At 37.0% G+C, this 25,488-nt stretch overlaps 1 protein-coding gene across 1 annotated transcript; it reads right to left on the bottom strand.

The window, feature by feature from the left end:
- Window positions 1–1,548: 1,548 nt before the first annotated feature.
- Window positions 1,549–25,200, bottom strand: LOC115919104 (dual specificity protein phosphatase 6-like). The gene is made up of 3 exons (XM_030999889.1): window positions 24,162–25,200; window positions 19,805–20,176; window positions 1,549–6,710 (listed from the first exon to the last, which is right to left on the bottom strand). The coding sequence occupies exons 1-3, from the start codon at window positions 24,556–24,558 to the stop codon at window positions 6,268–6,270; spliced, it is 1,212 nt and encodes a 403-aa protein (XP_030855749.1). The 5' UTR covers window positions 24,559–25,200; the 3' UTR covers window positions 1,549–6,267.
- Between the last annotated feature and the right edge of the window lie 288 nt (window positions 25,201–25,488).

Below are 25,488 nucleotides of genomic sequence, written 5' to 3'. Positions count from 1 at the left end.
TAAATTAGTAAATCGAAATAACAATAAACAATATCACACATCCCTGTTTAATGTGTCATCAACCACCATTCGTTTCCTTTATACAAGTTAGGAAAAAATAGGAAGAATTGGGGGAGGGTATGGAAGAAATCTGATTACTTTCCACCCTTCCTTTATTTCTCTCTTTTTAACAGCTTTTAATCTTTGTTCGCCCTTCGATTGTGGGGCACATACCCCATGTGCCTTGTAGCTACGCTATCAAAGCAGAGCTGCCAACCTTGTGCGACCAAAAAAGGAATCATGAAGGCAAACAAAAGGAATTCATTAAAACGAAACTTACATTCACGCGCGACACACTTCAAATGCAGAAATGTCCATTCCTTATGCTGTTTTTTCTTCCATACAAGCAGGTATTTTTTAATTTTTTAATTTTGGTATTATCAGTACCGGTATTTTATTCTTTTTGATAATATCTTTCTCTTCAAGTATGTATTCAAGTATGCTTTAAACTTAGTTTTCTAATTGAATTTGTGATCAAATCAACATTTCAGGGCAGTTGTTTGATGTGCGGTATGTAAAAAAAAAAAAAAAAAAAAAAAAAAAAAAAAAAAACGGAATTTATGAAGAAAAAACGTAATACCGTAATTTGGAGGAAAAAACGGAGTAATTCCGGCAAAAACGGAATGGTTGGCAGCTCTGTCAAAGGTATCACCGATGATGCTCGTTTCGAAATATTTTGGCATGGGAGATTCCTGAAACTACGTGTATTTATACAATCGGGGGGGGGGGGGGTTGACATGTCCCAAACGTTTTAAGATGATTACCTAATAATTGCTATTAGTTTGTTAGATTGTGTTTAATCATTGCATTTAGACTGCATGGTTGTCTAATATTAACAGACTTCCAATAAAATTAGTCCTTGTTTTCACGAAGTGACGGTAGTGAGGAAAATCGTAACGCAAAGTGAATGCAATTTTTTTTCACTACCGTCACTTCGTGAAAACAGCGACGAATATGTTCTCGGTCATGCAACCTGAAATATGAATTACCATGGAGATTGGATTTGAGTATTTCCATTGCCCTCGTCCACCCTTACAACACACTCAACCATTGTCACCAATGTCTGATGTAATAATAGTCAACAGTGGGACAGCATATAGTATGGGTCCAGTCATCGAGGGGGGTAATGGGCGTCATGGGGTGGGGGCAGTTATCAGGGGTCACAAGAAAGAACAAGACAGCTAAGCTAAGTACAGGCGAGTGATACATCTTCAGTTTCTCATCTTTCTTGTCACCTCTCTTCTACACACCCCCCCCCCCCGACCATTCAATAGCACTCTGGATACATATTTTGTCAACCCCCTCCCCCAATTGAATAAAGGTAACCTTTGACAGATCTATCTTTCATAAGGCGGCATACACTACTCTCTCATCAAATCTACTGTCATATTCTCTCTCAAAGTAACGTGACCCGCACGAACAGACTTCACTCCCGCCAAAACCGCTCCAACTCCAATCCCCTCTTCGTTGCACCCACAGAGAAATCAAAACATTGTCACAAAATAACCGTTCGTTTTTCTCATATTTTAATTACATTTCACCACCTTCTTCCGTCTTCCTGCATTTATTTCTTTAACTGTACAAAATAGAATAGACAGGAATCAAGATTGCTTTTAAAGTGTTCACACTTACAAGCACTTATCCATGATGACTTCACATTCTGAGTCTTGTTTATACAAAATAATTTCTTTTTACACATACACGTTTTTTTTAAACCAGACTTTGCATCCCTTAAATCATATTGAACTGACAAGTACAAATCACTACTAGTACTTTGTCCTGTATTAAAATTTGTTCGTATAAAGCGTTGAACTGATAGCTAACGAATAACATAGAGAAAACTTTATTTACTGAGCTGCTTGAAGCAAGTGTTAGTATCTCTCTACCTACCCCCAAATCGTTTACTCTCCATCGCTTCACGGGAGTCACAGACTGAGGTATAAAGACTTTACATTATCACAACTACTACTCTTTCAAACAGACTAACAGTTTGTGTGAAAGTCCCCTCATTTTGTCCCATGACATACACATAATCTCTGGTATATTGCATTATACCAATCAACATAACATAAACATGTACACCGCTTAATCTTTAAAAAAAGACCACACAAAATATATCTTACACATAATACAGATTTAACTTTGCTCTTTAAAAATATATACTCTAAGAATATACACATTGACTACTGTTGTATATGAATTTACAATGGTTTATCAAAAGAGAAATGCATTGTGACTATGTTCTTTTTGTATCTCTTGACACTCAACACCAGTGTTGAGAATATAAATTTGTCTTCTTAAACTTTTAGTTTCTTGCTTGTATCAAAATAGCTTTGTTACCTTGATTTTATGTAGCTCATTTCCTTTTTTTCACTTGGAATCATACTACTGGAATAGTTTCTGAATGCCAACTTCCTTTTCCTCATCATCCAGACTACCGAAGTCATAAAACAACAAAGTAATTTGAGTAAAATGGTTTAAAAAAACAAAAAACACATAAGACTGTGGTGGAATGCTATGAAATTATATCGTTCTACTATCAGAAAAAGAGAGAATGATCTAATAAAATAATATCTCCTGGAATATTGCTGAATATTTTGATTTCATGGCACATACCAGTTCGAATCAAACAAATTAAAGGTCTTTCTTGAACCAATTCATAACAATACTTCACTTCTAGCTCTTTTACTAGGTGCATCTATCTGTTAATGGAGGGAGAAACCAATGATATTTGATCTTTCAATTGATTGTAACACTTTGTTCAAGAAAACTATCGTAACATTACACATGTTCATTGATTCATCCAATTTTGTAAACTCAGTGAAAATAATTTGGCAACGTTTTTATCAATCTTTAGATGATGAACCTGTGCATGGCAAACCCTAGTACAAGTAAATCATGAGATATTTGGTTTATATTTCCAGAAATTTAAACTTTCCCCTTGCATACTTAAGGGGAAACCTTCACATGTATCCCCAAATCAATGCTTAATCATGGAGAAGCATCTGTTTACAGTATTGTAGTGTTTCTTGTTCAAGTAACATTGTTGATCTTGTCCAAGAGACCTACTGTGCTAAACCTTGCCAAGCTGCATTGCATGGTTACGGATTTTAAAAAAATTATTAAAAGAATGTTTGGTTATCTTTGTTAAAACTTTAAAAAAAAATAAAGAGTACAAATATGTGAACCAAACCTTAGAAACAACTTTAAAAACACTACCTTCAAACCTCATCTCATGTATAAACCCTGAATACTTTGAATAGTACACATCTTTCACTCGTATCTGTAATGCATAGTAAAAATATAAACTTCAGTAAGTGTTAAGTAGATTATATCAAGAGCATTGTATTAGATCATGTAAGAAGCATGAATCCATTTGAATACATTCCTCTTTTTGATTTTACTTGTTGCATAATAATATATAACTTACTTCCACATGAACTGTTGAGTGAGAAATGTACAAATTTACAAAAATATGAATTAGAAAATTACTCTTTATTTTATCTTATAGCGTGAACGCCCATTTAGTCCACATTCAATTGAGTTTGTTTTTTGTAATCTCTTATACTGATGAGCAGTTTATATAGCGTGCATCAAGGGAAACCACCTAAATACAAACATTCACTAAATGTGTTCAATCGGGTATTTCTTCCAAAAATAATGGTTATGGTCCATATAATTCACCTTGCATGTGTAATTATACCAACTCTATGGTTGGAATCAATCTTGCATATACTAGAAGTTGTTATGTTGGACTAGCCTTGTACATCATCAAGAACAACTTCTGTTCAATAATTTTGCATCTATTGGAATACATTTTTTAATGGTTTATCCACAGATTAAGACTAATCCATTATGTTTGAAATTTGAGTTGCAACTGATTTCCCTTCATTTCACTAAAATAATATTTCAAAAAAAATACAAAAGTTTTTTTTCCCAATTATTCAAAAATCATTGCAAGTTTAACTTAACTTTTTTTTTTCTTCTGGCCATTCCCATTCTTTATACTTTGATGAAATTTCATTTTGATCGAGGCACATAGGGATTCTAAATATCAGATTAATACAAAAATCCTATCCAATAAATATATACTGTACAATTAACAAAATATCAAGACATTTCAATTCTACACTCCTATCTAAACATAGAAAATAGCTTGTATCTCTATGCACACCCTGATCATGTCAAACACTCAATATGCAAAATATCCTCATTTTTTAGGCGTGAAAGTCAATCTTCCAGACTCACACCTGGAATGACTGGAGCTAAATCTGACCTAAAGTCCTAAACAGTACCCTCTCCAAGCTCCATTTTCCCTCCTAAAATGTATCTTTGCAGAAAAACCTGATATTTCTGTAGATGTTAATTGAATAAAAGCACTTTAAAAAGTGATTAATCTGACCTTGCATACATTACTTCATAACTTAAATCGTAAATACTCAAACATGTGAATACATTCTTAGCTTCTATGATTTGGATGGACGTATCATATTTACCTCTTTTCAGATACCATCAGCCTTAGAGGTATGACATTACATATAGCCGAGTCCTGTTCTTTATTTATACACCATGTTTTCACCAAATGTTTTGACAATGTACGCCTAAATGATTCATATGTATATTCATGCAGAAATGTTCTCTCAACATATTCTTCATAAAACATAGGCAGGGCTTGAAACCAAAAGGGGTCCGTCCATGCACATGAGCTCTAGAATTTAAACACCGAAACCCATCTTTTGAAATTTGAATAGGGTACCATGCATACCCCCCCCCCCCCATGTTTAAACAAAAGAAGTTAGTGAGTAGCCCTGTATAAGTAATGAAACATTGTGTAAATAAAGAGTATATTGAAACCTCTGCCCACCATGTTTGAAAGAATGCGGCTATTGGCCACTTCCAAAAAAAAAATTCAGAATCGAAACGAGACTGAAATTGTTGAGTTGTTTGCCACCTTTCCTGCAAAGTAAAGTATTCACTAAGATTACATGAACACCTATCATTCTGAACAACAGCATGATATGTCTTCTGAATTATATACAACAGAAATTACTCCCTTCGGTCGTTAGTCAGAACTTTATAATTCATAACATATTCACAATATAACAATTAAGTCCGAACCAAAGCATGTTCATAGTACCTGATTGAGGGAGAAAACATTAAATGGCAAGAGGTATTTCAAATTTGTTTTTATCATACAAACATAAATTGTTAAGTAACATTTTTTGCGGAGTTATCATCAGAGTACAACAAAAAATAACTAAGCAACAAACATACAAACTGTACTTGTCAAGTGCTACATAATCTTGGAGATAATGTCAGCCATTTTAGAACCATTGCAAGAGGCAGAGAACATAATGCCAGTAATTACACCCTCGACATGACCTAACAAGCGTGCTTCACAGAAGAAGCAGAAATATAGCATATTGTGTTGAATCATGTTTTTCTTTTAAAGAAGATTTTAAAAAGTTGATGATAAGAGAAGTAAAATATCTTCTAGATGTAGCTATTTGATTTGTTGCAACATGGAAGTCTACATAAAATCTCCAATAAAACTTCCAATACTGCCATTATAAAATTATATCTTCATGAGCTAAAATTTCAGAATTTGTATTCTTTAAACTATAAGGGATTTTTAGGCAGGCATAAAATTGTAAGAATTACTGACACTATCAATTGCTTCTTCCACCTGCACTAAATGATTTATTACAAAGTGCTGTCATAGTATAGCTGGTACTATCTATAAGGCAATTATGCTATGCCTTGAGGGATATCTTTCATTTCCTATGTAGCCTCTCATAATTGTGTATTATGCGCTAAAAAGACTTTAGGTGGGGAAAAATAACACCAGTCATAGAAGTGTAAAACATTGATATAGCTTTGAGAGCAACTTCTTAAAGGAGAATTAGTCTTCAATCATCATGAAGAAGTTTAGTTTGACCCCACAATATAGCGTCATGAGCATGATCTACATGCCTTGTTCATATCAATTCACACATGTAATGGCATGTAGCACCCTGAAAGCAGTTCACCACTATCTAGTATATATATATGGGAGAAGGCTGTACCTATCTATTCACTATAACCTTTTATTGCTTCTTCTAACTGTGAAGTTCACAATCACACTTCCCAGCGTTTTTTCCATCTCTAGAAGCTTCCAGAATTAAATGGATGATACACTTTTCTACAGTCTGTCTAGGGCCTCATGATAACAGGCCTGTAACATTCAGATCAGGTATCTAAATGGAAATCAAACTCCCCTCTCCGACTGTCTGTTGAACACGTGCTGGCGCTGACACTGACACTGCTGGCTGGAGTTGTAAGCTCACTGGACGATGATGAGGTTGATGAGGACGCCGACGAGGACGTGGACGATGTCGACATCCATGAGCATGAGGTGGGGTCTGGGCTGAGACAGTGGCAGCCATCGATGGCACACCGACATGTGCCAGTCCGACAGGGACTCGTCGAAAGCTTCTGCTCAAAGTCTTTCAGCTGGCCCATGAAGTTGAAGTTGGGAGAGATGTTGGACTTGCGTTCCTTGACAAAGTCGTACGCGTCGTTGAGAGAGAGGCAGAGCTTCTGCATGAGGTATGCCACGGTTACAGTCACAGAACGGCTCACACCAGCCAGACAGTGGACAAGGATACCAGACTTGGCACGGCGAGCTTCGTCTGTAGACAACAGATTAGAAGAACAAATATATAAAAAGTCTGATTAGCAAACGATTTCACAATTTTAATTTAGCATCATATATCTATGTGAACATTCTTCAAAAGAATACTTTGACAAGAGTTATATTCCAACAAAATGAAAACTAGAATAACATACAAATTAATAAAAGTACCAGCTCTTATGGATAGAATGAAAGAGAAATATAGAGCTAGAAAGAGACAGAAAAGGTTATACAAATTTTTTAAAAGCAAAAAAGACTACCACATTTGTTTATTTGACATACCAGTACTGGTAAATGTTTTTTTAATTAGAAAAGAGTTGTTTTTTTACAGTGGTCACTCCTTCAAACAGGAAATGGCAGACCTCACCAAACATTTTAATATAAACAACCAACAAGGAAACACAATTATTAAGTAAACACAATTGAATTATTTAACAAACAAGAGTTCGTGATCAATAACACATCTGTTTATATATGAGGGAATGAACAACAAATTTTGGTCACCTTTTCCACACAGCTACATGCATGTACAGATAATTTAAGGAAAACGCCATGTAGACCTACTTCATGTATCTCATCAAATTTTTCAATGCAAGATCCTCCCCCTTTAGGCAATATTTCTTATAATTCCATACTACCGATCTAAAAGTTCGAGTTCACCGCTTCATGAACCAAATTTTGACCAAGGCATCCAGTAATGCTGGTAAAACCAATTTAGCCTTAATGTAAAATGGACATGTACTACTCTGAGAGAAAGGGAATGGATGAAAAAAATTCAATCTAGACTCTTCAATTGAGACTTGATTAGACACAGTACCCGGTAATTGGCACAAGTATAACAAACAAACGTAAAGCACCCTAATACACATATAGGGGCTCTCCAGTTATGGTGAAGAAAAAAAAAGAGGCGGCAACCTAGTGTCCATAAAAATGCTGGGTTGCCAAATTAGAGATGGGATCTTCCTGATTGATGATTCACCCTTTCTTCATCCATTTTCAAACAAATGTAAACATGTAATATTCCAATTAGTTCAGCTTTCAATTTCCCTCTAATTTGCGGAGAAACGACTTCCATTTGAATGTACTTTTCTAATAAGCAGACAATGGCACGGTGCGTACTGTGTAGCCCTCTCTGTATCCTCCTGTGCTTAAATTATGATTGTTTCCTTGATGCTTTAGGGATGAAATAACCACTCAAACTTTATTCATATGAGGGACAGCTTAATTGTATAGCCTTGTTTAATTTCCATTTGGAATAATCTTAAATTAAGAGTTGATCATAATCAAAATACAGGGAGTGAGATAAATGCAGTGTATTTGTAAATGCATCATCATGTTATCACACAACTGGTATAACCATACATTACACCAATCAAACTTTACATTTGGATTTTTCCATATTATAGTAATTAGAATCAAACCTGTAAAAGAATTGGATAAATCAATATCGAATTTATCGATGCTTGTTGGGAGCCAAAACCACAGGCAATTCCATCAAAATTCCATTAGTTTTCATCATTATGTGTGAAAGTGTGTCACCTAGCTAGGACGGTAATGTGTAATAAGGTGACATAGCTGAACGGCCGGCCGCAATCATTAAGAGCGCAGACTAGCTCTGATCAGCTTATTATTGCAGAAGTAATGGGATGGCAAGGACGCATCACAAGTCTAGAGGATAATAGCTCATCATTAATGGACAATAGCACATCAAGGACGACAGTGGGCGTCAAAAAGACCGCCCATGTAAACCACCTAATGAAAGTAACGCCAACAACATGATAGCAACAAGGTCCACCATGCATCCAAAGCTAAATTAATACGGGAGTAGACCCAAGCAAGGGGTCAATTGAATATTGAGTGATGAAGAATTCAAATCTTGGCATTTGTAAGTAGTCTGTATGGATTATACCACTTAAGGGTGGTGGAGTGGGTAATGTGTGTGTGTGTGTGTGTGTGTCAGGGGGGGGGGGAGATATACATGTACCATTTGCAATTTTCCAGTGGCCCTCGCCCGCCCCCCCCCCCCCACCAATATTTTCTGAGTGTCTGGTACCTAATGCCAAATAATTTCCACCACCACCATGGCCTTCAGTCACAGAGCCAGGAGGTGATGTGGATGTGGTCTGTAGAAATCAAACAAGTGTGGTGTGAAAATGGAAACGAGAGTAGGAAATGACATTGTAGAAGGCCACAAGTGCCAACAAATTGAATAGGAATATGTTGACAAGCAGGGCGAGTAGGAATTCAGACAATATCAGAATTTGTTACAATATTCTGGCATTATACTAAAAAAAAATCAACAAATGATAAACTAATTACGGTATCTATTTGTATACTAAGTCTCATTATTATCAGACAGAGGTCAATGAAGTTACCTCAGTCAGGTCACGCATCTTCAAATCGGCCTTTCAAGTTATAAACACTGGACCAAAACATGCAATGATTGAAGGGATGATAGCTAGCAAACTCTTGAATGATCTGCATGATGTGAAAGCAGTGAAATATATAATTCTCCTCTTTCAACTACATACTTCAGCTCATATCATAGATGATATGTATTCATGTAGGGCCCCTACTTCATTAAAAATCCAACAGATGAAAACTGCTTTCATTGATCAACACATGTACTAGTAGTCAACATCTTTCATGTGAGGTTGCATATATTTCTTGTGAAGAATCTTCTGTCCAGATGCTGTACATCTATTATGCATTTTTTTATATCCTACATGTAACGCGCTCCCAGAGATGATGAGAAAAACAAAAACACCCGGATATAAGGTGGGAAAGTGCGGTTTCCAACCGAGAGTGAGAGATACAAAGAGCAGGAAGTGTACAGTCTCATTCAGACATCTCTAAACAGACGAGTGTTGCTCGATCTAATGGAGGAAAAAATAATCGGGCGAAAAGGTTGCTGCCTTTCCTTGCGTTGTGTACATCAAGGTGCATGTTTGTGTGTATATGCATGCCTACATCATGATTGAGTCGTTGGGTTGGAGTTGGCGATGCTTAGTTTTGTGTGTGCCAAGTCTATGACTAATGTAGAGTACAGTTTTAGACAGGATGTGAATGCTTCCGCCATCAAGTGGCCACTTAAATACAGGTTTCGGTTACATGTAACATTCTGCGTGTGCCCCTAGCGAAGGTTGCATGTTAAGTAGCTGAACAGATGCATATCTACGGCTTGGGGAATTCTATATTCGGACAGAGTCACAGAGGGGAGTGATAGTTCTATCTTTATATCACTACAGGCTGAAATGCAAATCCCATCAATAAATGTTTTCGAGAAGTACATCCCTGAAGTACACAATCAACTTCATGATAGATTAGATGGGACATAGATCTCTGTCTTCCAACAATTTCCCATTTAATACACAGTAAATTAATATAGGAAACAATGAGAAATGTCAGAAACAAAAATGAAACAAAGGAAGGAAAGAACAATTATTTCCTTATCCATCACACTATTTAATACTCAAAACATTAGACTTTCTGTCATTTCAAAGATTAAAAAAAACAAAAAACAATTAGTCTCACTAAGGGCCTACATGTATATGCACACAAATTTCATACTTCTGTTGTAACCTACTTATTCATGTAAAATAGATTCATGATTATCAAAGCAAGGGCTATTTTGTGTTCAAATAATGTTATCATGCAACTCTCAGATAACTCAGAATGTGATTTTTGCTAATATCTATAATCAAAATTTGTCTTATCTGTCACTTCAAAGTAATAACAAAAGAGGGATATAATAATAGAAATGTAATATTCATGGAGCAGATATTACAAATATTGGAAAATGGAAACAAGCTCAAAATAGAAAAGGGCTAGACATGTACATATAGGTGATTTTCCTTCATAAAAACTTAAGCCAGCATTAATATAAAAAGGGGCCACCTAAAACACCACATTTCTGTTGATGGCCTGTAGCCTAGCATACCTTGATATGTCTTATAATGATAAATATTACAGCTTCCTACCATGTTGAATACCACAGCATCTAAATTGTCAACAATGGTGCCAAACTGCCAATATGACAAATAAAATCAATAGGAATCTATCGCCATCTAGCAACTCCCATCTATAAATTCACACCTATTATTAATCTGAACTAGAGAAGCTATTCTCATGCTGAATCCGTAATCTTATCTGTCTGGTGATGGGGGGGGGGGGGGCAATTGTTAGGGAATCTGCTCATAAATCTACATGGAAATAATATCGTCGGTGAGGAATTACTGAGAAGTTAGAAATCGCAAGGACACAGGTACACAATTCTTCCATTATACCAGGCTTATTCATGAAAATGTAGCTACGTATTGATCTGTTCTGTGGGACTATCATCTTCATTATCATACCAGTTACATGTAGTTTCATGAAAATGATATTAAATACTGTGAAAAGGTAATATTGTGAATTGTTAGTTTTTCCTTCTTTTGTGTAGTGACATTGCTTCATGTAACACTGCTCTCAAGTATGTTATTATGTGATGCATTTTCTGTGCTTTTTAACTGCAACCAATTGTTCGGTACAAATATTCAATTCTGCAAGAGACCAATAAATGCATCTGATCTTATCTTGAGTGATCACTGTTAAAATGGGCTCACTTTTCATTTACCGGGATCACAAACTCTCTTAATATTCATGCCACCCCCCCCCTCCATTGAACACTTTTTTCTTATCCAGCTGTTGAAAGTAGGCCAGTAGATATAGATATAATCTTTCAGACTGACAAAAATAGCTGTTTTGAGGGAGAAAAAAAAATGAAGGGTTGATATTGATAAGCAGTATCGCGTAGAATCTAAACAAAGTAGTATAAGAGAACGTGGGCTGAACCCTGTTTATTGCTCTATCTGCATGCTGTGGTATTGAGTCTTCAAATGATAGTTTTCTGTCCGATTAAAATGGGTGGTTTCAGACATTTCCGTTTTTACAGTTTACAAGAAGACTAGGTGAAGACATACATCATACATGAGGATTCCATCCCTGCTCAGTAAATGAATGAGTGAATGAATGAATATTCAATTAAATGATTAACATTAGTTTATATCCATTATTTTGAAATAATATGTTCCTGTCTACTCCACGTAACCAAGTAACCAAATAAAGCATGTGTTGTAAAGTATTTAAAAAAAAAAGTATTTAAAAAAAAAAGGATTACCATGCTGTTGATCCCTGTATATTTGATTTCAGAAAGAAAACACTTCTTCACTGCATGGCCTACCGGTATTGAGTGGGGTATTTTATATTCTTGACTATCATATTTATTTCTCTTTCTGTCTCTCACATTAATCTCTCTCTCTCTCTCTCTATACATATCATCTATATCTCTTCCTTTCTCTCCCTCTCTCTCTCTCTCCATCTCTGTCGTGAAGCTCAAGGGCTCATTTTCATGGGATGCTAGCCAATGTTTACTCAGGCACCATGCGATTTCCGCACTGGTCTGTTTGTTTGTGCAATCTATACTCTGCCTCACATTTCTTATTCCCCGCACACAATGCAGGTATATGGCCGCTGTGCACATGCATCCATCGGCCAGCATCATCCCCTTGTGGTACAGACCGGATGCGAATTATGTGCTCAGACTTCACTCTCTCTCTCTCTCTCTCTCTCCTATCTATGCCCTCTATTCTATCCCTCTTTCTTTCTTTCTCTCTCTCTCTCTCTCTCTCTCTCTCTCTCTTCCTACCGTTCACTGTTCGTCACGCACACTACGACAACGTGTGTAATCAGCAACATGGAAGCGTGATGTATCCTGCACTCCCGTTCTCACCATCTAAGTATCGGTTTCTTTATATTCTCTCTCTCTCTCTCTCTCTCTCTCCAGTATTCTTCTCCATCTTCCCCTTGTAACATGTACGATGAGAGGATGTATACACACACACAGACACCCTCACCCTCACCCACACACACGCACACACACACACACACACACACACACATGCACCTTGCATCCGGCCTCCCCTCTCAGACTACAGGCGCGTCAATATTGAATGAGTACAAGCCATGAATAATAGAAGGCCGGTAATTTGGCAGGTTTTCGAGCTTCCCGAAAAATGTGTAACCTCGACCGCTTGTAGCGGCCCTCGTGTGTGCGTCATGCTCTTCGCGTATGTATATGCCTCCTTTAATTTTGTGTGAATGCTTGGATGGGAGGGTGGCATCTCATGATGTAATTACAGGGATCATTAGTGGTTAACGCAACCCTCATCTACTCATCAGTAAGGTGCTAACCTGTCACAACTAGGCTATTCAGTATTCTAAAATACGGGTACATCCTTCTGTTTAGTTCTGCAGGTATTCAATACTGATACATTTGTACTTGAGTGGTTGCTAAACCAATATCAATTCAATCAAACGTAATCAAAGCAATACCAGTAGGCTCATTCAAATCCAATAAGATAGCAGGACATTCCTTTAACCCATTATTTTATTCAAAAATCATATTTGTCATCTTTTTCTGGAACACCCCTTTTTTGCCAGAGTAGTTTATGCAGTAAGGTCACCTGGTTGACCTTGAGGAGGACTAGCCTTTCTCTCTTCCTCTCTCTCCTGCTCTCTATCTAATCGTAGAGGACAAAGGTCAATATAACATAGGAAATCCAGCTTCCTCATTGGACACTGAGCAAACACAGAGGGTTTGAGTAAGTGAACCACAACTATTTAGTCCTCAGCTTCTACGAACCCCTCTCAATACAAGGCCGCTTTAATACAAGTTGTCTTTTGTATGGCCGTACGTTGGTTTGTACAGCACCACCATGCATGGTCCATGCTCCATGCACAGTAAGCATTGGATGAACATCCCAGTTTAAAATTACTTCAAAACAATGTAAACTGATGCTGATAGCCCAATACACTGTACAAAATATAGGTCTAAGTTGTACTCTGTGTGTGTAATTTGATGTTCTCTTATATAAGTTCTCCTGAACCATGTTGTAAGAGCAATTGTATTTCATATCAAGGAGCTTGTTCATATGAACCGTCCTTTATACTACTCTTTCTCTCAATACTCCTTCTTTTTCAATTCATTTCAGTTCAAATACTACCGGTATCAGATTAAAAGTAAAGTTTGGCAGCCATGGGTATTGAATTTCAAGAAGTTTTATAAATGTAAACTCATAAACATTTAACTTGAATAAACAGGATATATTTTTATCTGATAAGAATAATAATACTCTGCTAATGTGACACCTGCCATCTTAAACCCATTACGTGACAAAATACATTTGCTGGTAATTAATATGAAGTACAAAGGTGGGCTTTTGGAGGAATGCAGAAAATAATCTCCAAGCACCAAACTCCAAACTCTTATTCATTGAAATCAAACCCGATGACTAAATTGATTCGGGGGGGGGGGGGGGGGGGGGGGGGGGGCTTAATGATGACAATCAGACCTGCATGCATTATTTGGGTGCCATAGCTTTTAATTCAGGAGGTGACAAGGGCTCCCTTATCATTGTAAATGAAATCTAATATTTGGAAGTCTTGCTACCGTGGCCTAAAAAAGATCTTTGGTAAAAGGAAGTGCTAAGCGAGTAATCAATCGAAAGTTTCCGCTCTAGTCATATATATTGAGCTTCTAATGTCAATCTCTTCGTGGCAACTGTTCAAAGTTGGCAACTTCAGGACACTCATCAATCATGAATACCAATACGAGTTCAGATTCCAACAAGTAGGTCCTATACATACGCGCACAGTGGCAGTTTCATAATTTGTCTTTTAGGGGGCATTTAACCTCTGAGATAAAGTATATGAGTTGGTGTCTTTGGGGCTGTGAGTATATGAATTCTTCCCTTGTCATTTAGCCTCCAGAACCCTTTATATACACTTGATACTTTCTTGATTGATAAAGCTGAAATTCTAATATCACAATGACCTGTATTTCTCAAAAAGCAGTATTAATCCAACATGGTTGGCTAACTTGGCCACAAATATATATATCTAGTTTCTGTTTATCTATTGTAAATTTCAAATGTAGATTTGAACTTGCATTTTCTTTTAAAAGGTTTCAAACTTTCAAGTATACTTTCTGTTTCAAGTGGAAGTGTACAGGCAGTTGGATGAATACAGAACTCTTTTCTTCGAAACTGAAAGAATTATAATGTGTAGGCGTACTATCAAGAGTTTATACATGAACATGATGAAGTACAGCGGGGTGCCCATCCAGTGTCATCCTGGCCTCCACTTCAAGTAAATAGTGGGTTTATTTATTTTATTACTGTACATGTTGATGATCTCAAAGTCAAAAGAGGGGAACTCACTGAGAACACCAAATGGGTCCACATTCTGTCATTCAAACTTCAAAGAGGAAAAGGGAAATGAAAGTTCATGCTGCGATTGCTGTCCAAAGATCAAGTAGATCATTATCAAATATGTTGTGATGTCTTGTGATATCATTAACAAGTACAAAAAAAGTAATATTTACTGGATCCAAATAGTTCAAATATTTTATGACCACATCAAATTGATCAATGAGTATTGATTCAGTCAATGATTCATGTTTGAAGTGCATTCTATGATTTGTCTGTTCAGAGTAAGAAGACTTTAACTCTGTGTTAAAGGCATCATTTAACAATGTTTAATCTGAGATGGACGGCCCTACGTGTTATCAGGGTCTGTGATAGGGTGTAATATTGAAGCTCTAAAATAATTGTGCTTCAAAATGATCATGAAGTGCCTTAAAAAAGTCATAATCCTTGAGTGACCTGTTTTATCATACTCATTTTCCCCAATAGACTGTAGTGTTATAAAAACCGTTAGGAAAGCGATTTTTGAAATTTTGATTTCCAATCATAAATATCTTGATAATCAGACAGGCAATCGGCTTGTAAAAGTCATGGGATTCCTAATTGACCTAAAGGTTTATAATTATGATTGCAGCATGAGCTAAATCCAGGATTTTGTTTCAGAATCTGAAGCAATGTATGTTACCGAGTCACCTTAAAACTTCCAGCTCGGACGCCCACTGAGAAAACTGATAAATTAGCGTGGAGCTCCGGTATGCTGTAAGTATGGTTGTTTTTCCACTTGGTGCAGAATTCCAGATAGACAATCTGCTATCATTGATCTGGAATATTGATGTCGATGACCAATGCCACTCTAAAGGTCACTGAGCCAATTTATTTATTGCATTGAAAATTCTTCCATGATCATCCCCCAACAATGTGCTAAACAAAAATCCTTTCATGTCCGAGCGATGTATTTGATATGCCTTGCAATATCTACTCTAGTCTCTATGCATTATACATGGAGCTTGGGAGCTTTTTATGTTGATATATCGCACTTGTAAAAGTTATATTATTCATGCAAGCAATGAAAAATTGTTTAGTATTAAAGTCTAGAATGACTTCATCCTATTTGCAACATACAGTCAGTGTACCAAGTGCAGTGTATGTGGGTGAATTTCCAACTATAGATCTTCTGTAAAATAGAGGAGCTTCTTGAATTATGAACAAGCTCTACACTGTTACAGGATATTTTGAAAGTGAACATGGGCCAATGAAATGAATACATGTATAGAACTGTCTACAGAACTATCATTTTAAATATATGCAACTCCACGCTACAACATTTCCATGAACTTAATTGTTATTGGCTGTGGCAAACATGAAAGTTTACTTGTCCGTGCAGGTATTTTAATGTTTGCATTTGGCATTGGACCTTCACTGTGTAACAGGTTACATTTCTGGGACTATATCCTAATATAGGTGTAACCGTGTTACCAAACAAGTCATACAAGCAACATTTATAACATTAATCAAAAACACACATGGACCAGTGTAAGTGTCCTACTTTGGAATATATTTTTTTGTTTGTGTGTGTGAATCGCTCAGAATTTTACCTGAACCAAATTATTGCTGTAATTACTTTGGAAGCTAATAACTACAATCTTTGCCTAAATTTACAGGTAATTGGGCGGTAATCTTATTGTTAAGCCCTGTTAAAAAATCGGTACAGTTTCTAAAGAGAGGGGCTTAGAAAGGATAACCTTTGAAGGGGCTAAATGGTACAAAATATTCTTCTTTTCCTCAGCCTCGTGGCTGGCTGCAAGGATTTTCAGGAACCCCATTCTGCTTCTTAACAATATTGTATGGTTAAATCTGTCCTGAAGTAAAACGTTTCCCTTGGAAAAAGTTTGAAATCAGTCATCCGCAAATCAATGCACTCTGAATCTTCTGGGTGAAAAAAAAAAAAATCATATGCTAGCTATTGTTGTGCTTGCGACTCGTAAGTCATTATGACAAAAACATGGCTTAAAAGAAAATGGGAGTTGCTAACAGAAGAGCCTTGGGGTACGAAAACACATAGAATGTACAAAGTCATTTGACCTCATCCCAAACGAGAAATTATTAATGGAGTTCCTTTGTTTCTTTTATCCTGAGGGAAGTGCCGTGTTCCATTGAGAGGCAATGAACCAAAACAAGCTCCCACGGAAAATAGGAAAGATTAGTGTTATGGTTAGGTAGTGGAGGAAGTCATAGGCTTATATTAAAAGTAGGTCCATGCTTAAATGTAGAGGAGAGCCAGCAAATCAATGCAGTCAGTGTGCTGTAGTACCACTGCAGATCTTGTCTCACGAGACATGCAAACATTTCTTACTCTTAGGCTTGTCTACGTACAGTTCATCAACGTTTACATTACAATACTGGAAATACACTGAGAATCTCACACTTGTTATGCCTTTTGTCCCCTACAATCCTTTTTAATGGACTAACTATTATAAGGCCTGCATAATATATTGGCATACAGAAACTTGATCTTACCAAAGAGAGCAAGTAACTCTTTTTAAAGCTAAAGACCAGTATTGGAAACGCCCCAATTTCAAAAAATGAAATGGAAGCTCTTATCATGTGAAAGAATATGTTTTGAATATTACATGATACAAATTTTGACGGGAAACCGCCTACTAATTGATATATTTGGTAAATTAGTGTATCTCTTGCCTGTTGAGAGATATGAAATGCACGTGTCGCGCACGTGTCTAACTTTATGAAGACTTGGCCAAATTTCTTATCATTGTGATGATTCCAGAACCTTGCAGTACGTCTATGCTAGAGGATCAACCTTTTCTGATCGATTTCACAACGTTTCTTTCACAATGCAATCGCATGACCATAACTGGTCTTTAGCTTTAAGTCTTAGTCACAAACCAGGTACGGTAGTCATTTTTCATTCCATGGTCATTCTAACTTCTATACTCCTCTGGGGGGGGGGGGGGGGGGGGGGGGGTTGTAGAACTATCACTCAACATCACAAAGCTTTTGTTGTCTAGGCATGCCATGTATTGTACTTAAATTTCATTTTCATACACCCCTTTTTCTCAAAGCATTTATAATCCCCTTTAGATTGGTAATGAGTGGGGTAGTGAGTTTGAACAGTCTTACAGTTACTCTTCATGTTCAAGAATATTTCTAGTTTCTACTTCAAGAAAATTGCATGCAAGTCATGATTGTTTTCGATTTTCTGTAGAATTATTCCTCTTTAGTCTGTGTCAAAGTGTCTAAAGTACAAAGTCACTAAAGCTATAGTGTTGCTTGTGACTCTGTGAAAATGCCAAATGGCTATCAAAACTGTCTAAAAATGATACTGTTGCCTCCTATCATGTACTTACATGTAGGTCCATGCTCCTATGCTTTAGACTAGAAGCATTAAAAGTAAAATGTCAAGAACAGCTGCCATAGTCCCACATATGGCCTTGACCAGTGGGGTTTCCTTGTATTTGCAGGCACAAAGCACTGCTCTGTCACTGTTTTGGGGCGATGGAATGGAGTCAAGCCTGGCACTGAGTAACTTCTTGGTTGGTCAGTGACTGAGGGGGCAATAATGCCATTGACTAGAATGAAAGCTATGTCATTGCATTCTCGTAATGAAGGGGAATTCAGCGTGATATTTAGTTTAGTCACCGTATTACAATTCAAAATATTTGGTAATGACATATATTAAGAAAGTCTCATTTCTTATCACGGAAATTCATTACCATCACTAACCCTTATGCCAAATGGAAACTATTCGATACTGGGTCATGGGTCTTTTCTTTATGTCTCAATAGTGCAAAGAAGAATGGAATACAGCTATAGTATGAGGCTCAATGACATTTCGATACTTCTTGGTAAGCTTACAAAGACAGTTTTCAGACAATAGTTGAGAGCCTGTGAAGTCTGGTTTCTATTTGAGAACATCGAAATGAGGAAAAGAGAAAAGAGAATCAAGGATTCTGTAATTTACACTGTATTGTGTTACTTACAAACATGTGATAAACATGTTGTAGTACTTCCATTCTAACAAGCCTTGCTGCTCAGCTAGTTTTGATCCGTGACAAAACAAGCTAAACACAGATAACCTGAAAGAGGGTTACCATGACAACAGTTTTGATATATGCCCTTCCCTTCGGTCATTAATTTTCTATGGGACATTCTATGCAGTGTTTATGACAGTAACTCAGATCATTTCCTGTTTCGATAGACCCATCTTGGAAACGTGATAAATTTATGCTGTTCTGACAAAAGGGCAAAACTGTTTCTAAGCATTTGTATTTATATCTATTAAATAAGAGATAAAAGAAAGATAGCATATCTATCAACAAATAAGTTATTGGTATCTATCTGGTTTCACTGGTGTGATAGAAATATAGATGTTGATGATACAGATTGTGCACAACTTTAGTGCTGCAAAGTAAGATCATAAATGTTTATAACTTTATGCCTTAAAGCTTATCTGCCATAGTTTACAGGAGGGATTAGACTGCCCTGCAAGGTCACTGGACAGGTGGTTATCTCATCAACTCAGCTCTCAGTTAACATAAGAAAACGAGGATCATGGGGGACCAATGGTCACCGATTATGCATTGTTTGTTATATAGAGGGCGCAAGTAGCTACAAGTAGTGCAGTGGGCCTTTAAAGTATTGATTGCTGATGCTTTGAAGAGTCTTTGCTAATGTGTATCACCTACACGTACATGTACATGGTGACTGGTGTAATCCAATCAGCAAAGACCTTTCAAAGCAGCAGGCATCAATAAATATAGGACTATAGGTAATTAATGCCAATTAACAACCCACACGACTCGGTTGCCCCTTTAAATCATTATATACATACCAATAAACTCGATGGCTTCAGGAAAGAAAGCTGCCAGATTCTGACTCCAATGGTCCATGATAGGAATCTGCATGTATTTGATCCCATTGTCCTCAAAGCAGTTTGGGATGTTGGGCGTAACATTCAGAACATAGCGTATTCTCAGTTTGGAGAAGAGTTCAAAGTTTTCACAATCCTGCTTGGTTCCGAGGTACAGGTAGGGCAGGATCTGGGCGGGGTATCGGTTGTCCAATGGGGTTTCTGCTTGCACCAACGTTGTCTCGATCTTGAGCCTGTCGAAGCCCAGATCTGTGAGAGAACACTCGTCGGAATCGCTGTCTTCTGAAGTTTGGCATAAGTGAGGGAACAGTCTGTAGAATTCGCTAAAGCCACCTAAATTTAAACAAATACAGCAGAAAATAAGTTATAAGAACAACCTACATGTAGATGAAACATAGTTCATCAGGAAAAGATATCAGAATACAAAAATTTCAAATTTAGTACGCACAATTGCACACATATTCTCAGTAAGCTGATTTTCCATTTAAATATTTCAGCATACAATAAAACCAGATACTGTCACAAGCTGAAACTTGCAAATCATTTCCTAGCAAATTGTGTGAATCTTAAAAAGTTCCAGATTAATAGAAGAAATGAAAGAACTTTAATAATTTCCAACCACATGTACCATTATTAGGTTAAGAGTTGACACAAACAGCCAAGAGAACCTAACCTACATTTTGATTCATTCTTTCATAGACTTGAAAAGGTTATAAAACGTGGGCGATATATAAGAAAACCTGAATACAAACATTGCATTCATCACACCCAAAGTATACAGCATGACAACAACATGACCTTTAAGCAAGCACATTTACACAATCTAAACGTAGACAAAAAAAATTCATCTTTAGATTTTTCTCCCACTGATTAAAAGAAGATAAAGATAAAAAGACCACAAGAAGAAGTTCCATCATGTTTTTCTGCTGAGCCTTTTCAATTATTCCAGACTCCGGATTCTACACAATGTGTGTGGGTGGACGGATTGGTTTGATGTAGAATGAATTGAATAGGTAAAGCGATGGAAAGAGCTCAGACTCCGGCCCACTAATCAATGAGTTCTCCTGAATAGGGTTATTTGCACATAACGCTCAGCTTAAAGCCTCTTCAATAGGACTCTCTTTTGCACCACCCATCAGCCAATGAAAAAAAAAGTTTACAATAGGGATCTTCTCTCTTCTCATGAACAGGGACGAAAATAAAAGGGAGACCAACAAATATGACGAGAGAGAGAGAGAGAGAGAGAGGGAGAGAAAATGAGAGGAAGGGATATGGTACAAAAGGGATGTACGTGTAAACTGTTCAGAGAGTAAGATATCATCTCTACTAGCATGGATAACTCTTTTTCAACCAACAAAATAGCTTAAGAAACATTCTAAAGTAAAGTCATACTAAACAAATTCTTTCTATTACGTATGCTGTGAGGTACACTGGTACAGTATAGAATAAGTTTCATAATATATAAATAGTACAGGAAGGAACACAACCTTAATGCATTCGATTATCACGGCGAAATTAATAGGAAGTTTCATAACTATGAACTATGACGAAAGGGGTAAAAATGGACTTTAAAAAGTCTCCTTTCAAAGAAGAAAAAGGGTTTGCATGTCGTTCTCCAAGCTACAGGAGCAACTGGGGTAGTAAACATGCTCATGGATAGTAAACAATGACCTTTTGAGTCTTTGGATGAGTGACATGTATTCCTAAAATTAGGAAATAAAAGATCAAACGGTTGTATTTCAAACTGACAAAAGTCAAGATTTACGACATCCAGTCAAGGAGCCTCCCCAGTGGTAGAGGTTTAATTGGGAAGGCTTGGAATACATGGAACAGAGCAAAGTGAGTGGGCTGAGAAATACTGAGAAGATAGCAAGGGATGTGTATATATAATTGGGATGCCAGCCTGCTGATGCACATGGCAATGGCATTATGGCTTTGGGGACTCAAGTGGGCAAGTTCAGAGTATAGGTGCACAACCATACACAAACGCTACATGTATTGACAAGTGTGTTACGGAATAAGCACACAGCTTGTTCTACATGCTGCATGTACAACTCCATATTTTATGATCAGAGGAGTGAGGACAGAATGGAAATATACTTTTCACTCATTTTACTACCGTACATTATTAAATAGTACATGGCATGTAATATTTTACCATTGTTTTTTCCTTGCCTTTTCTTTGGTAATTACATCAATAGTTGTTTTTTCTTCTTCAATCTACCAATACTGCAAAGGTGATCTGGCATACAGGTAACTGTGCAATTGCTCATCAGAGCCCATTCAAAAATCTGCTGGCAGAACCCTTTTTTTGCACTTGACACAGAAATGTGACGGATCATAATATTCATGTGCACATACAAAAAATTAGTTTGATTATTTAAGGTCTGATTTCAATTAATTCAACTTTAGAAACCCTTTGTTTATAAGGCCCAGCCATCTAATGACTATTTGTATCATCATATCTTTTTAAATAAAGTTCTAAATTATGTTGACATTAACGTACAAGTACATGTAAACTAGATATATATCTCTTGATGAATAAATATAATACTTTATACAGGAAAAAGCAATCATTTTCTAATTTTGAGGGCTACTTCTATAATTAAGTTTACAAACAAAATAGAATTGTCACATGTCTGGGTGAGTTTTCTTTCATTGACAAGAACAAACTAGGAACATAATATTCCCTGGTCTTCAATGCTTCAAACTGAAAGTAATGTTTAGACTGAGATAAAAGAACATCATCTGTAAACATGGGGAGCCCTACTGAGCCAGAATTCCTCAGACCAGCGGCGAGCTTATGGGAAGGGGACTCTGCATCATGGAGGAAATGTGTTCTCATTTCTCTTCCACTAGCTCAACAGGAAATATCAACTCAACGGGGTGAACTTCAGCTATTGGTGTTGATGGAATTCCTCCGAGATTAAGACCAAATGTCAAGCACAAGAGGCGAAGTAACACAAGTCCATCCTATCCAATATGTACATGTAATGCAAGTGTTGTGTTAATACAGCATGAGGCAATTTGGATAAAAGGTTCGGCAAAGTAAAAGATGAAAGTTGAACTTTGTGCTTTATCTTCGAATCAAATCAGTCTCATAATTTGCTACCCAATCAACGTGTGTGTAGGCCTGTGCGTACAACTTATATACTCTTACATATCATTCACAGCCATCAATTATCATCACAATAATTTCCCTATTACAATTAGGAAAACATCCATATTTCAACCAAATTTCCAGAATGTTGACAATTTCAAACATTTAGAAGCCAAATATATGACTACATGTACATTTGTACATGTATGGTTATGCATGGCAAATATCAGAAATGGTTGCCTTTTGATGTTTTGGTATGTAGATCAGATGCACTCATTAGTCACCTTATCAATGTAAACAGCAAAGTGATTACATCAATCACATCGCCAAAATGGTTCTTTAATGGTTTTCGTTCTATTCTGTTCATTGCTATATCAGCCCCACAAATCCTGTTAATATTTCAAGTGCTAATATAAATTTCATGTTTACTGGAAAAATACATGTAATCTTGTGACTTACTCATTACCTTAATCAAATTTCCACCCCATGCTTGATGTTTACACTGAAAATAACTAAAATGTTTTGTGTGTGTAACTACTTTACTTCCAATTAATTAACTTCATCATCACTATTTTCTCCTTTTTTTTCTTCTATCATTTGGTTTTGTTTACTCCCATCTGAGAACCACAGGTGTATCTTCCATTGATAAGTAATATCATTGTTTGATTTCATCGATTCGCCAATAATTTCAACAATTCTTCTCTTTATTACCGTAATGTAACTTACCGTAAAAGGCGTAATGACATTGCAGTATATTGAGTATAGCGAAATCCCAATTAAAGACAGAAGACACATGAAAGTGATACAGTATGAGGAGCTATCAATTTATCATGTCATTCTAGTATGATGTTAATCCATTTTTTAATAACACCAGCATCATGAATTTATTGAGTGTTTTTAAGTTTTAGACTCTGAACCTGTCAGTGTTAAGCCTTAAGGTGTGTTCTATTATTTGATCATCATTCCATTAAAATAAATAAATATGTAATAATCACATACTGTGCTGAACTTATCTCGATCAAACATGGTACAGTACATCACCATTAATTCACAATGTCTTTTTTCGTTAATTTAATATTCTTACAAGGTACACTTATAAGCATGATTGGTGATCTTTGAACTTTCATTATACAAGTTATATGAGCAGAATTGTCAAATCAATATTAAGACTATCACCATGATCACTGTAAATAATTATGAAGATCAAAATATACCCACCTCTTAAGTAGCTGACCCGATAACCAACTTCTTTGAGTCTCCTCAGCAATAGGACGAATGGAGTATCTGAGTTTGCATTGATGTTGCTCGAGTTCTCATCATATAAAATGAGAGGAACTTTGCTGGCCATTTTCACGAAAAGGTCCTTTCCTTCATCCCCTTGAATCAGACATTTCAACGACAGGTTCCCCTTCTGTAATCTCCGAAGAAGAATTCCCGGTAAGCAAACGTTCAGTGCTCCTTCTATATGCGCCCGACAGAAGGCCGAGTTAGGTCTGTAGTCCATGAGGAGAACTTGGCCGGACAAAACTTGCTCCTGTACCGACTTGGAACTGGTCCCGAAAAGTTCTGAGTCTTCCATTCCGAAGGACGACCTCTCAGGAGTCTGAGCGGGCATTATGTTCCTTGGTATCCCCCGAAGAAATCGGGTGGAATATTATTCCAATCACGAGAAAACGACGATGCTATCTCAGGCTTCTATTCGGATATGAAGAGGAGTTGATATACCACGATGAAGAAGAAAAGATGAAAACGTTTATAACTTGTGCACTTGTCATTGAGCGCGTATTCCTGATACTAGAAATCGAGAGGTACACGGATACATATGGTGACTGGTATCAGTACACTGTGAGGGGTGCAATGCTATGCTGTATGGGTCGATGTGCATGGGGTACGGTGCAGAGAAGTTTTGAACACTGCTCCTTGTGTAAACATCCCAAATAAATTAGACGCGGGTTTCGGATGAGTGTACTGTATGGTTGACCCTCTCTGAGTAAATATCTCCCACATTGACTAGTTTTCGCTAGGCAACATGCAGCGGGAAACGACTTGGCTTTGGGATCTTCTCTCAATGAATGAACAGACAATTGCCGATGCCGCTACTGCTCGCATACAGAATCTCTCATAAGTCGGAAAGGGAGAGAAGATACACTGCTCGCACCGTACCATAACATGCATGCAGCTCAAATGCGAGTAGTCCATGCACAATATTACCGATGAGGCTTTGCTCGCTTGCCAGGCAGTACGGCGCACTTTTTGATCTCGTATGATCGACAAGTAATTTGATCATGATCGGAAGTCACTGAAAATAGGATTAGGTACGGACCAATCAGCAACGGCGACACGGCAACGTCAGGCAGGTTCGGAATCTGCAACCATGGCAACCTTTCGAGTAATCCAATATCGGCCTTCCGGAGTCGTCCAAACCTATTTGTAGGGGAGACACTCCTCATCCATTAGAAAGGGACACCTTTTGCTTCAAAATAGAGAACATGGGAATGGGAGAGAGGAAGAGAGAGAGAGAGAAAGAGAGAGAGAGAAAGAGGGA

This window comes from Strongylocentrotus purpuratus, unplaced genomic scaffold (genome assembly GCF_000002235.5).
Source record: "Strongylocentrotus purpuratus isolate Spur 01 unplaced genomic scaffold, Spur_5.0 spur5_scaffold_6, whole genome shotgun sequence".
NCBI classification, from domain to species: domain Eukaryota; kingdom Metazoa; phylum Echinodermata; class Echinoidea; order Camarodonta; family Strongylocentrotidae; genus Strongylocentrotus; species Strongylocentrotus purpuratus.
This window is presented reverse-complemented; position numbering and strand designations above follow the sequence as displayed.

What these genes read in the sequence shown, in the direction of transcription:
- LOC115919104 (XM_030999889.1), bottom strand. Translation starts at nt 24,558, where the DNA reads ATGCCCGCTCAGACTCCTGAGAGGTCGTCCTTCGGAATGGAAGACTCA. An exon ending in TCGGGTCAGCTACTTAAGAG is followed by an intron (nt 20,177 to 24,161) that starts GTGGGTATATTT and finishes GTTTAAATTTAG; the next exon opens with GTGGCTTTAGCGAATTCTAC. An exon ending in TGAAGCCATCGAGTTTATTG is followed by an intron (nt 6,711 to 19,804) that starts GTATGTATATAA and finishes TGTTGTCTACAG; the next exon opens with ACGAAGCTCGCCGTGCCAAG.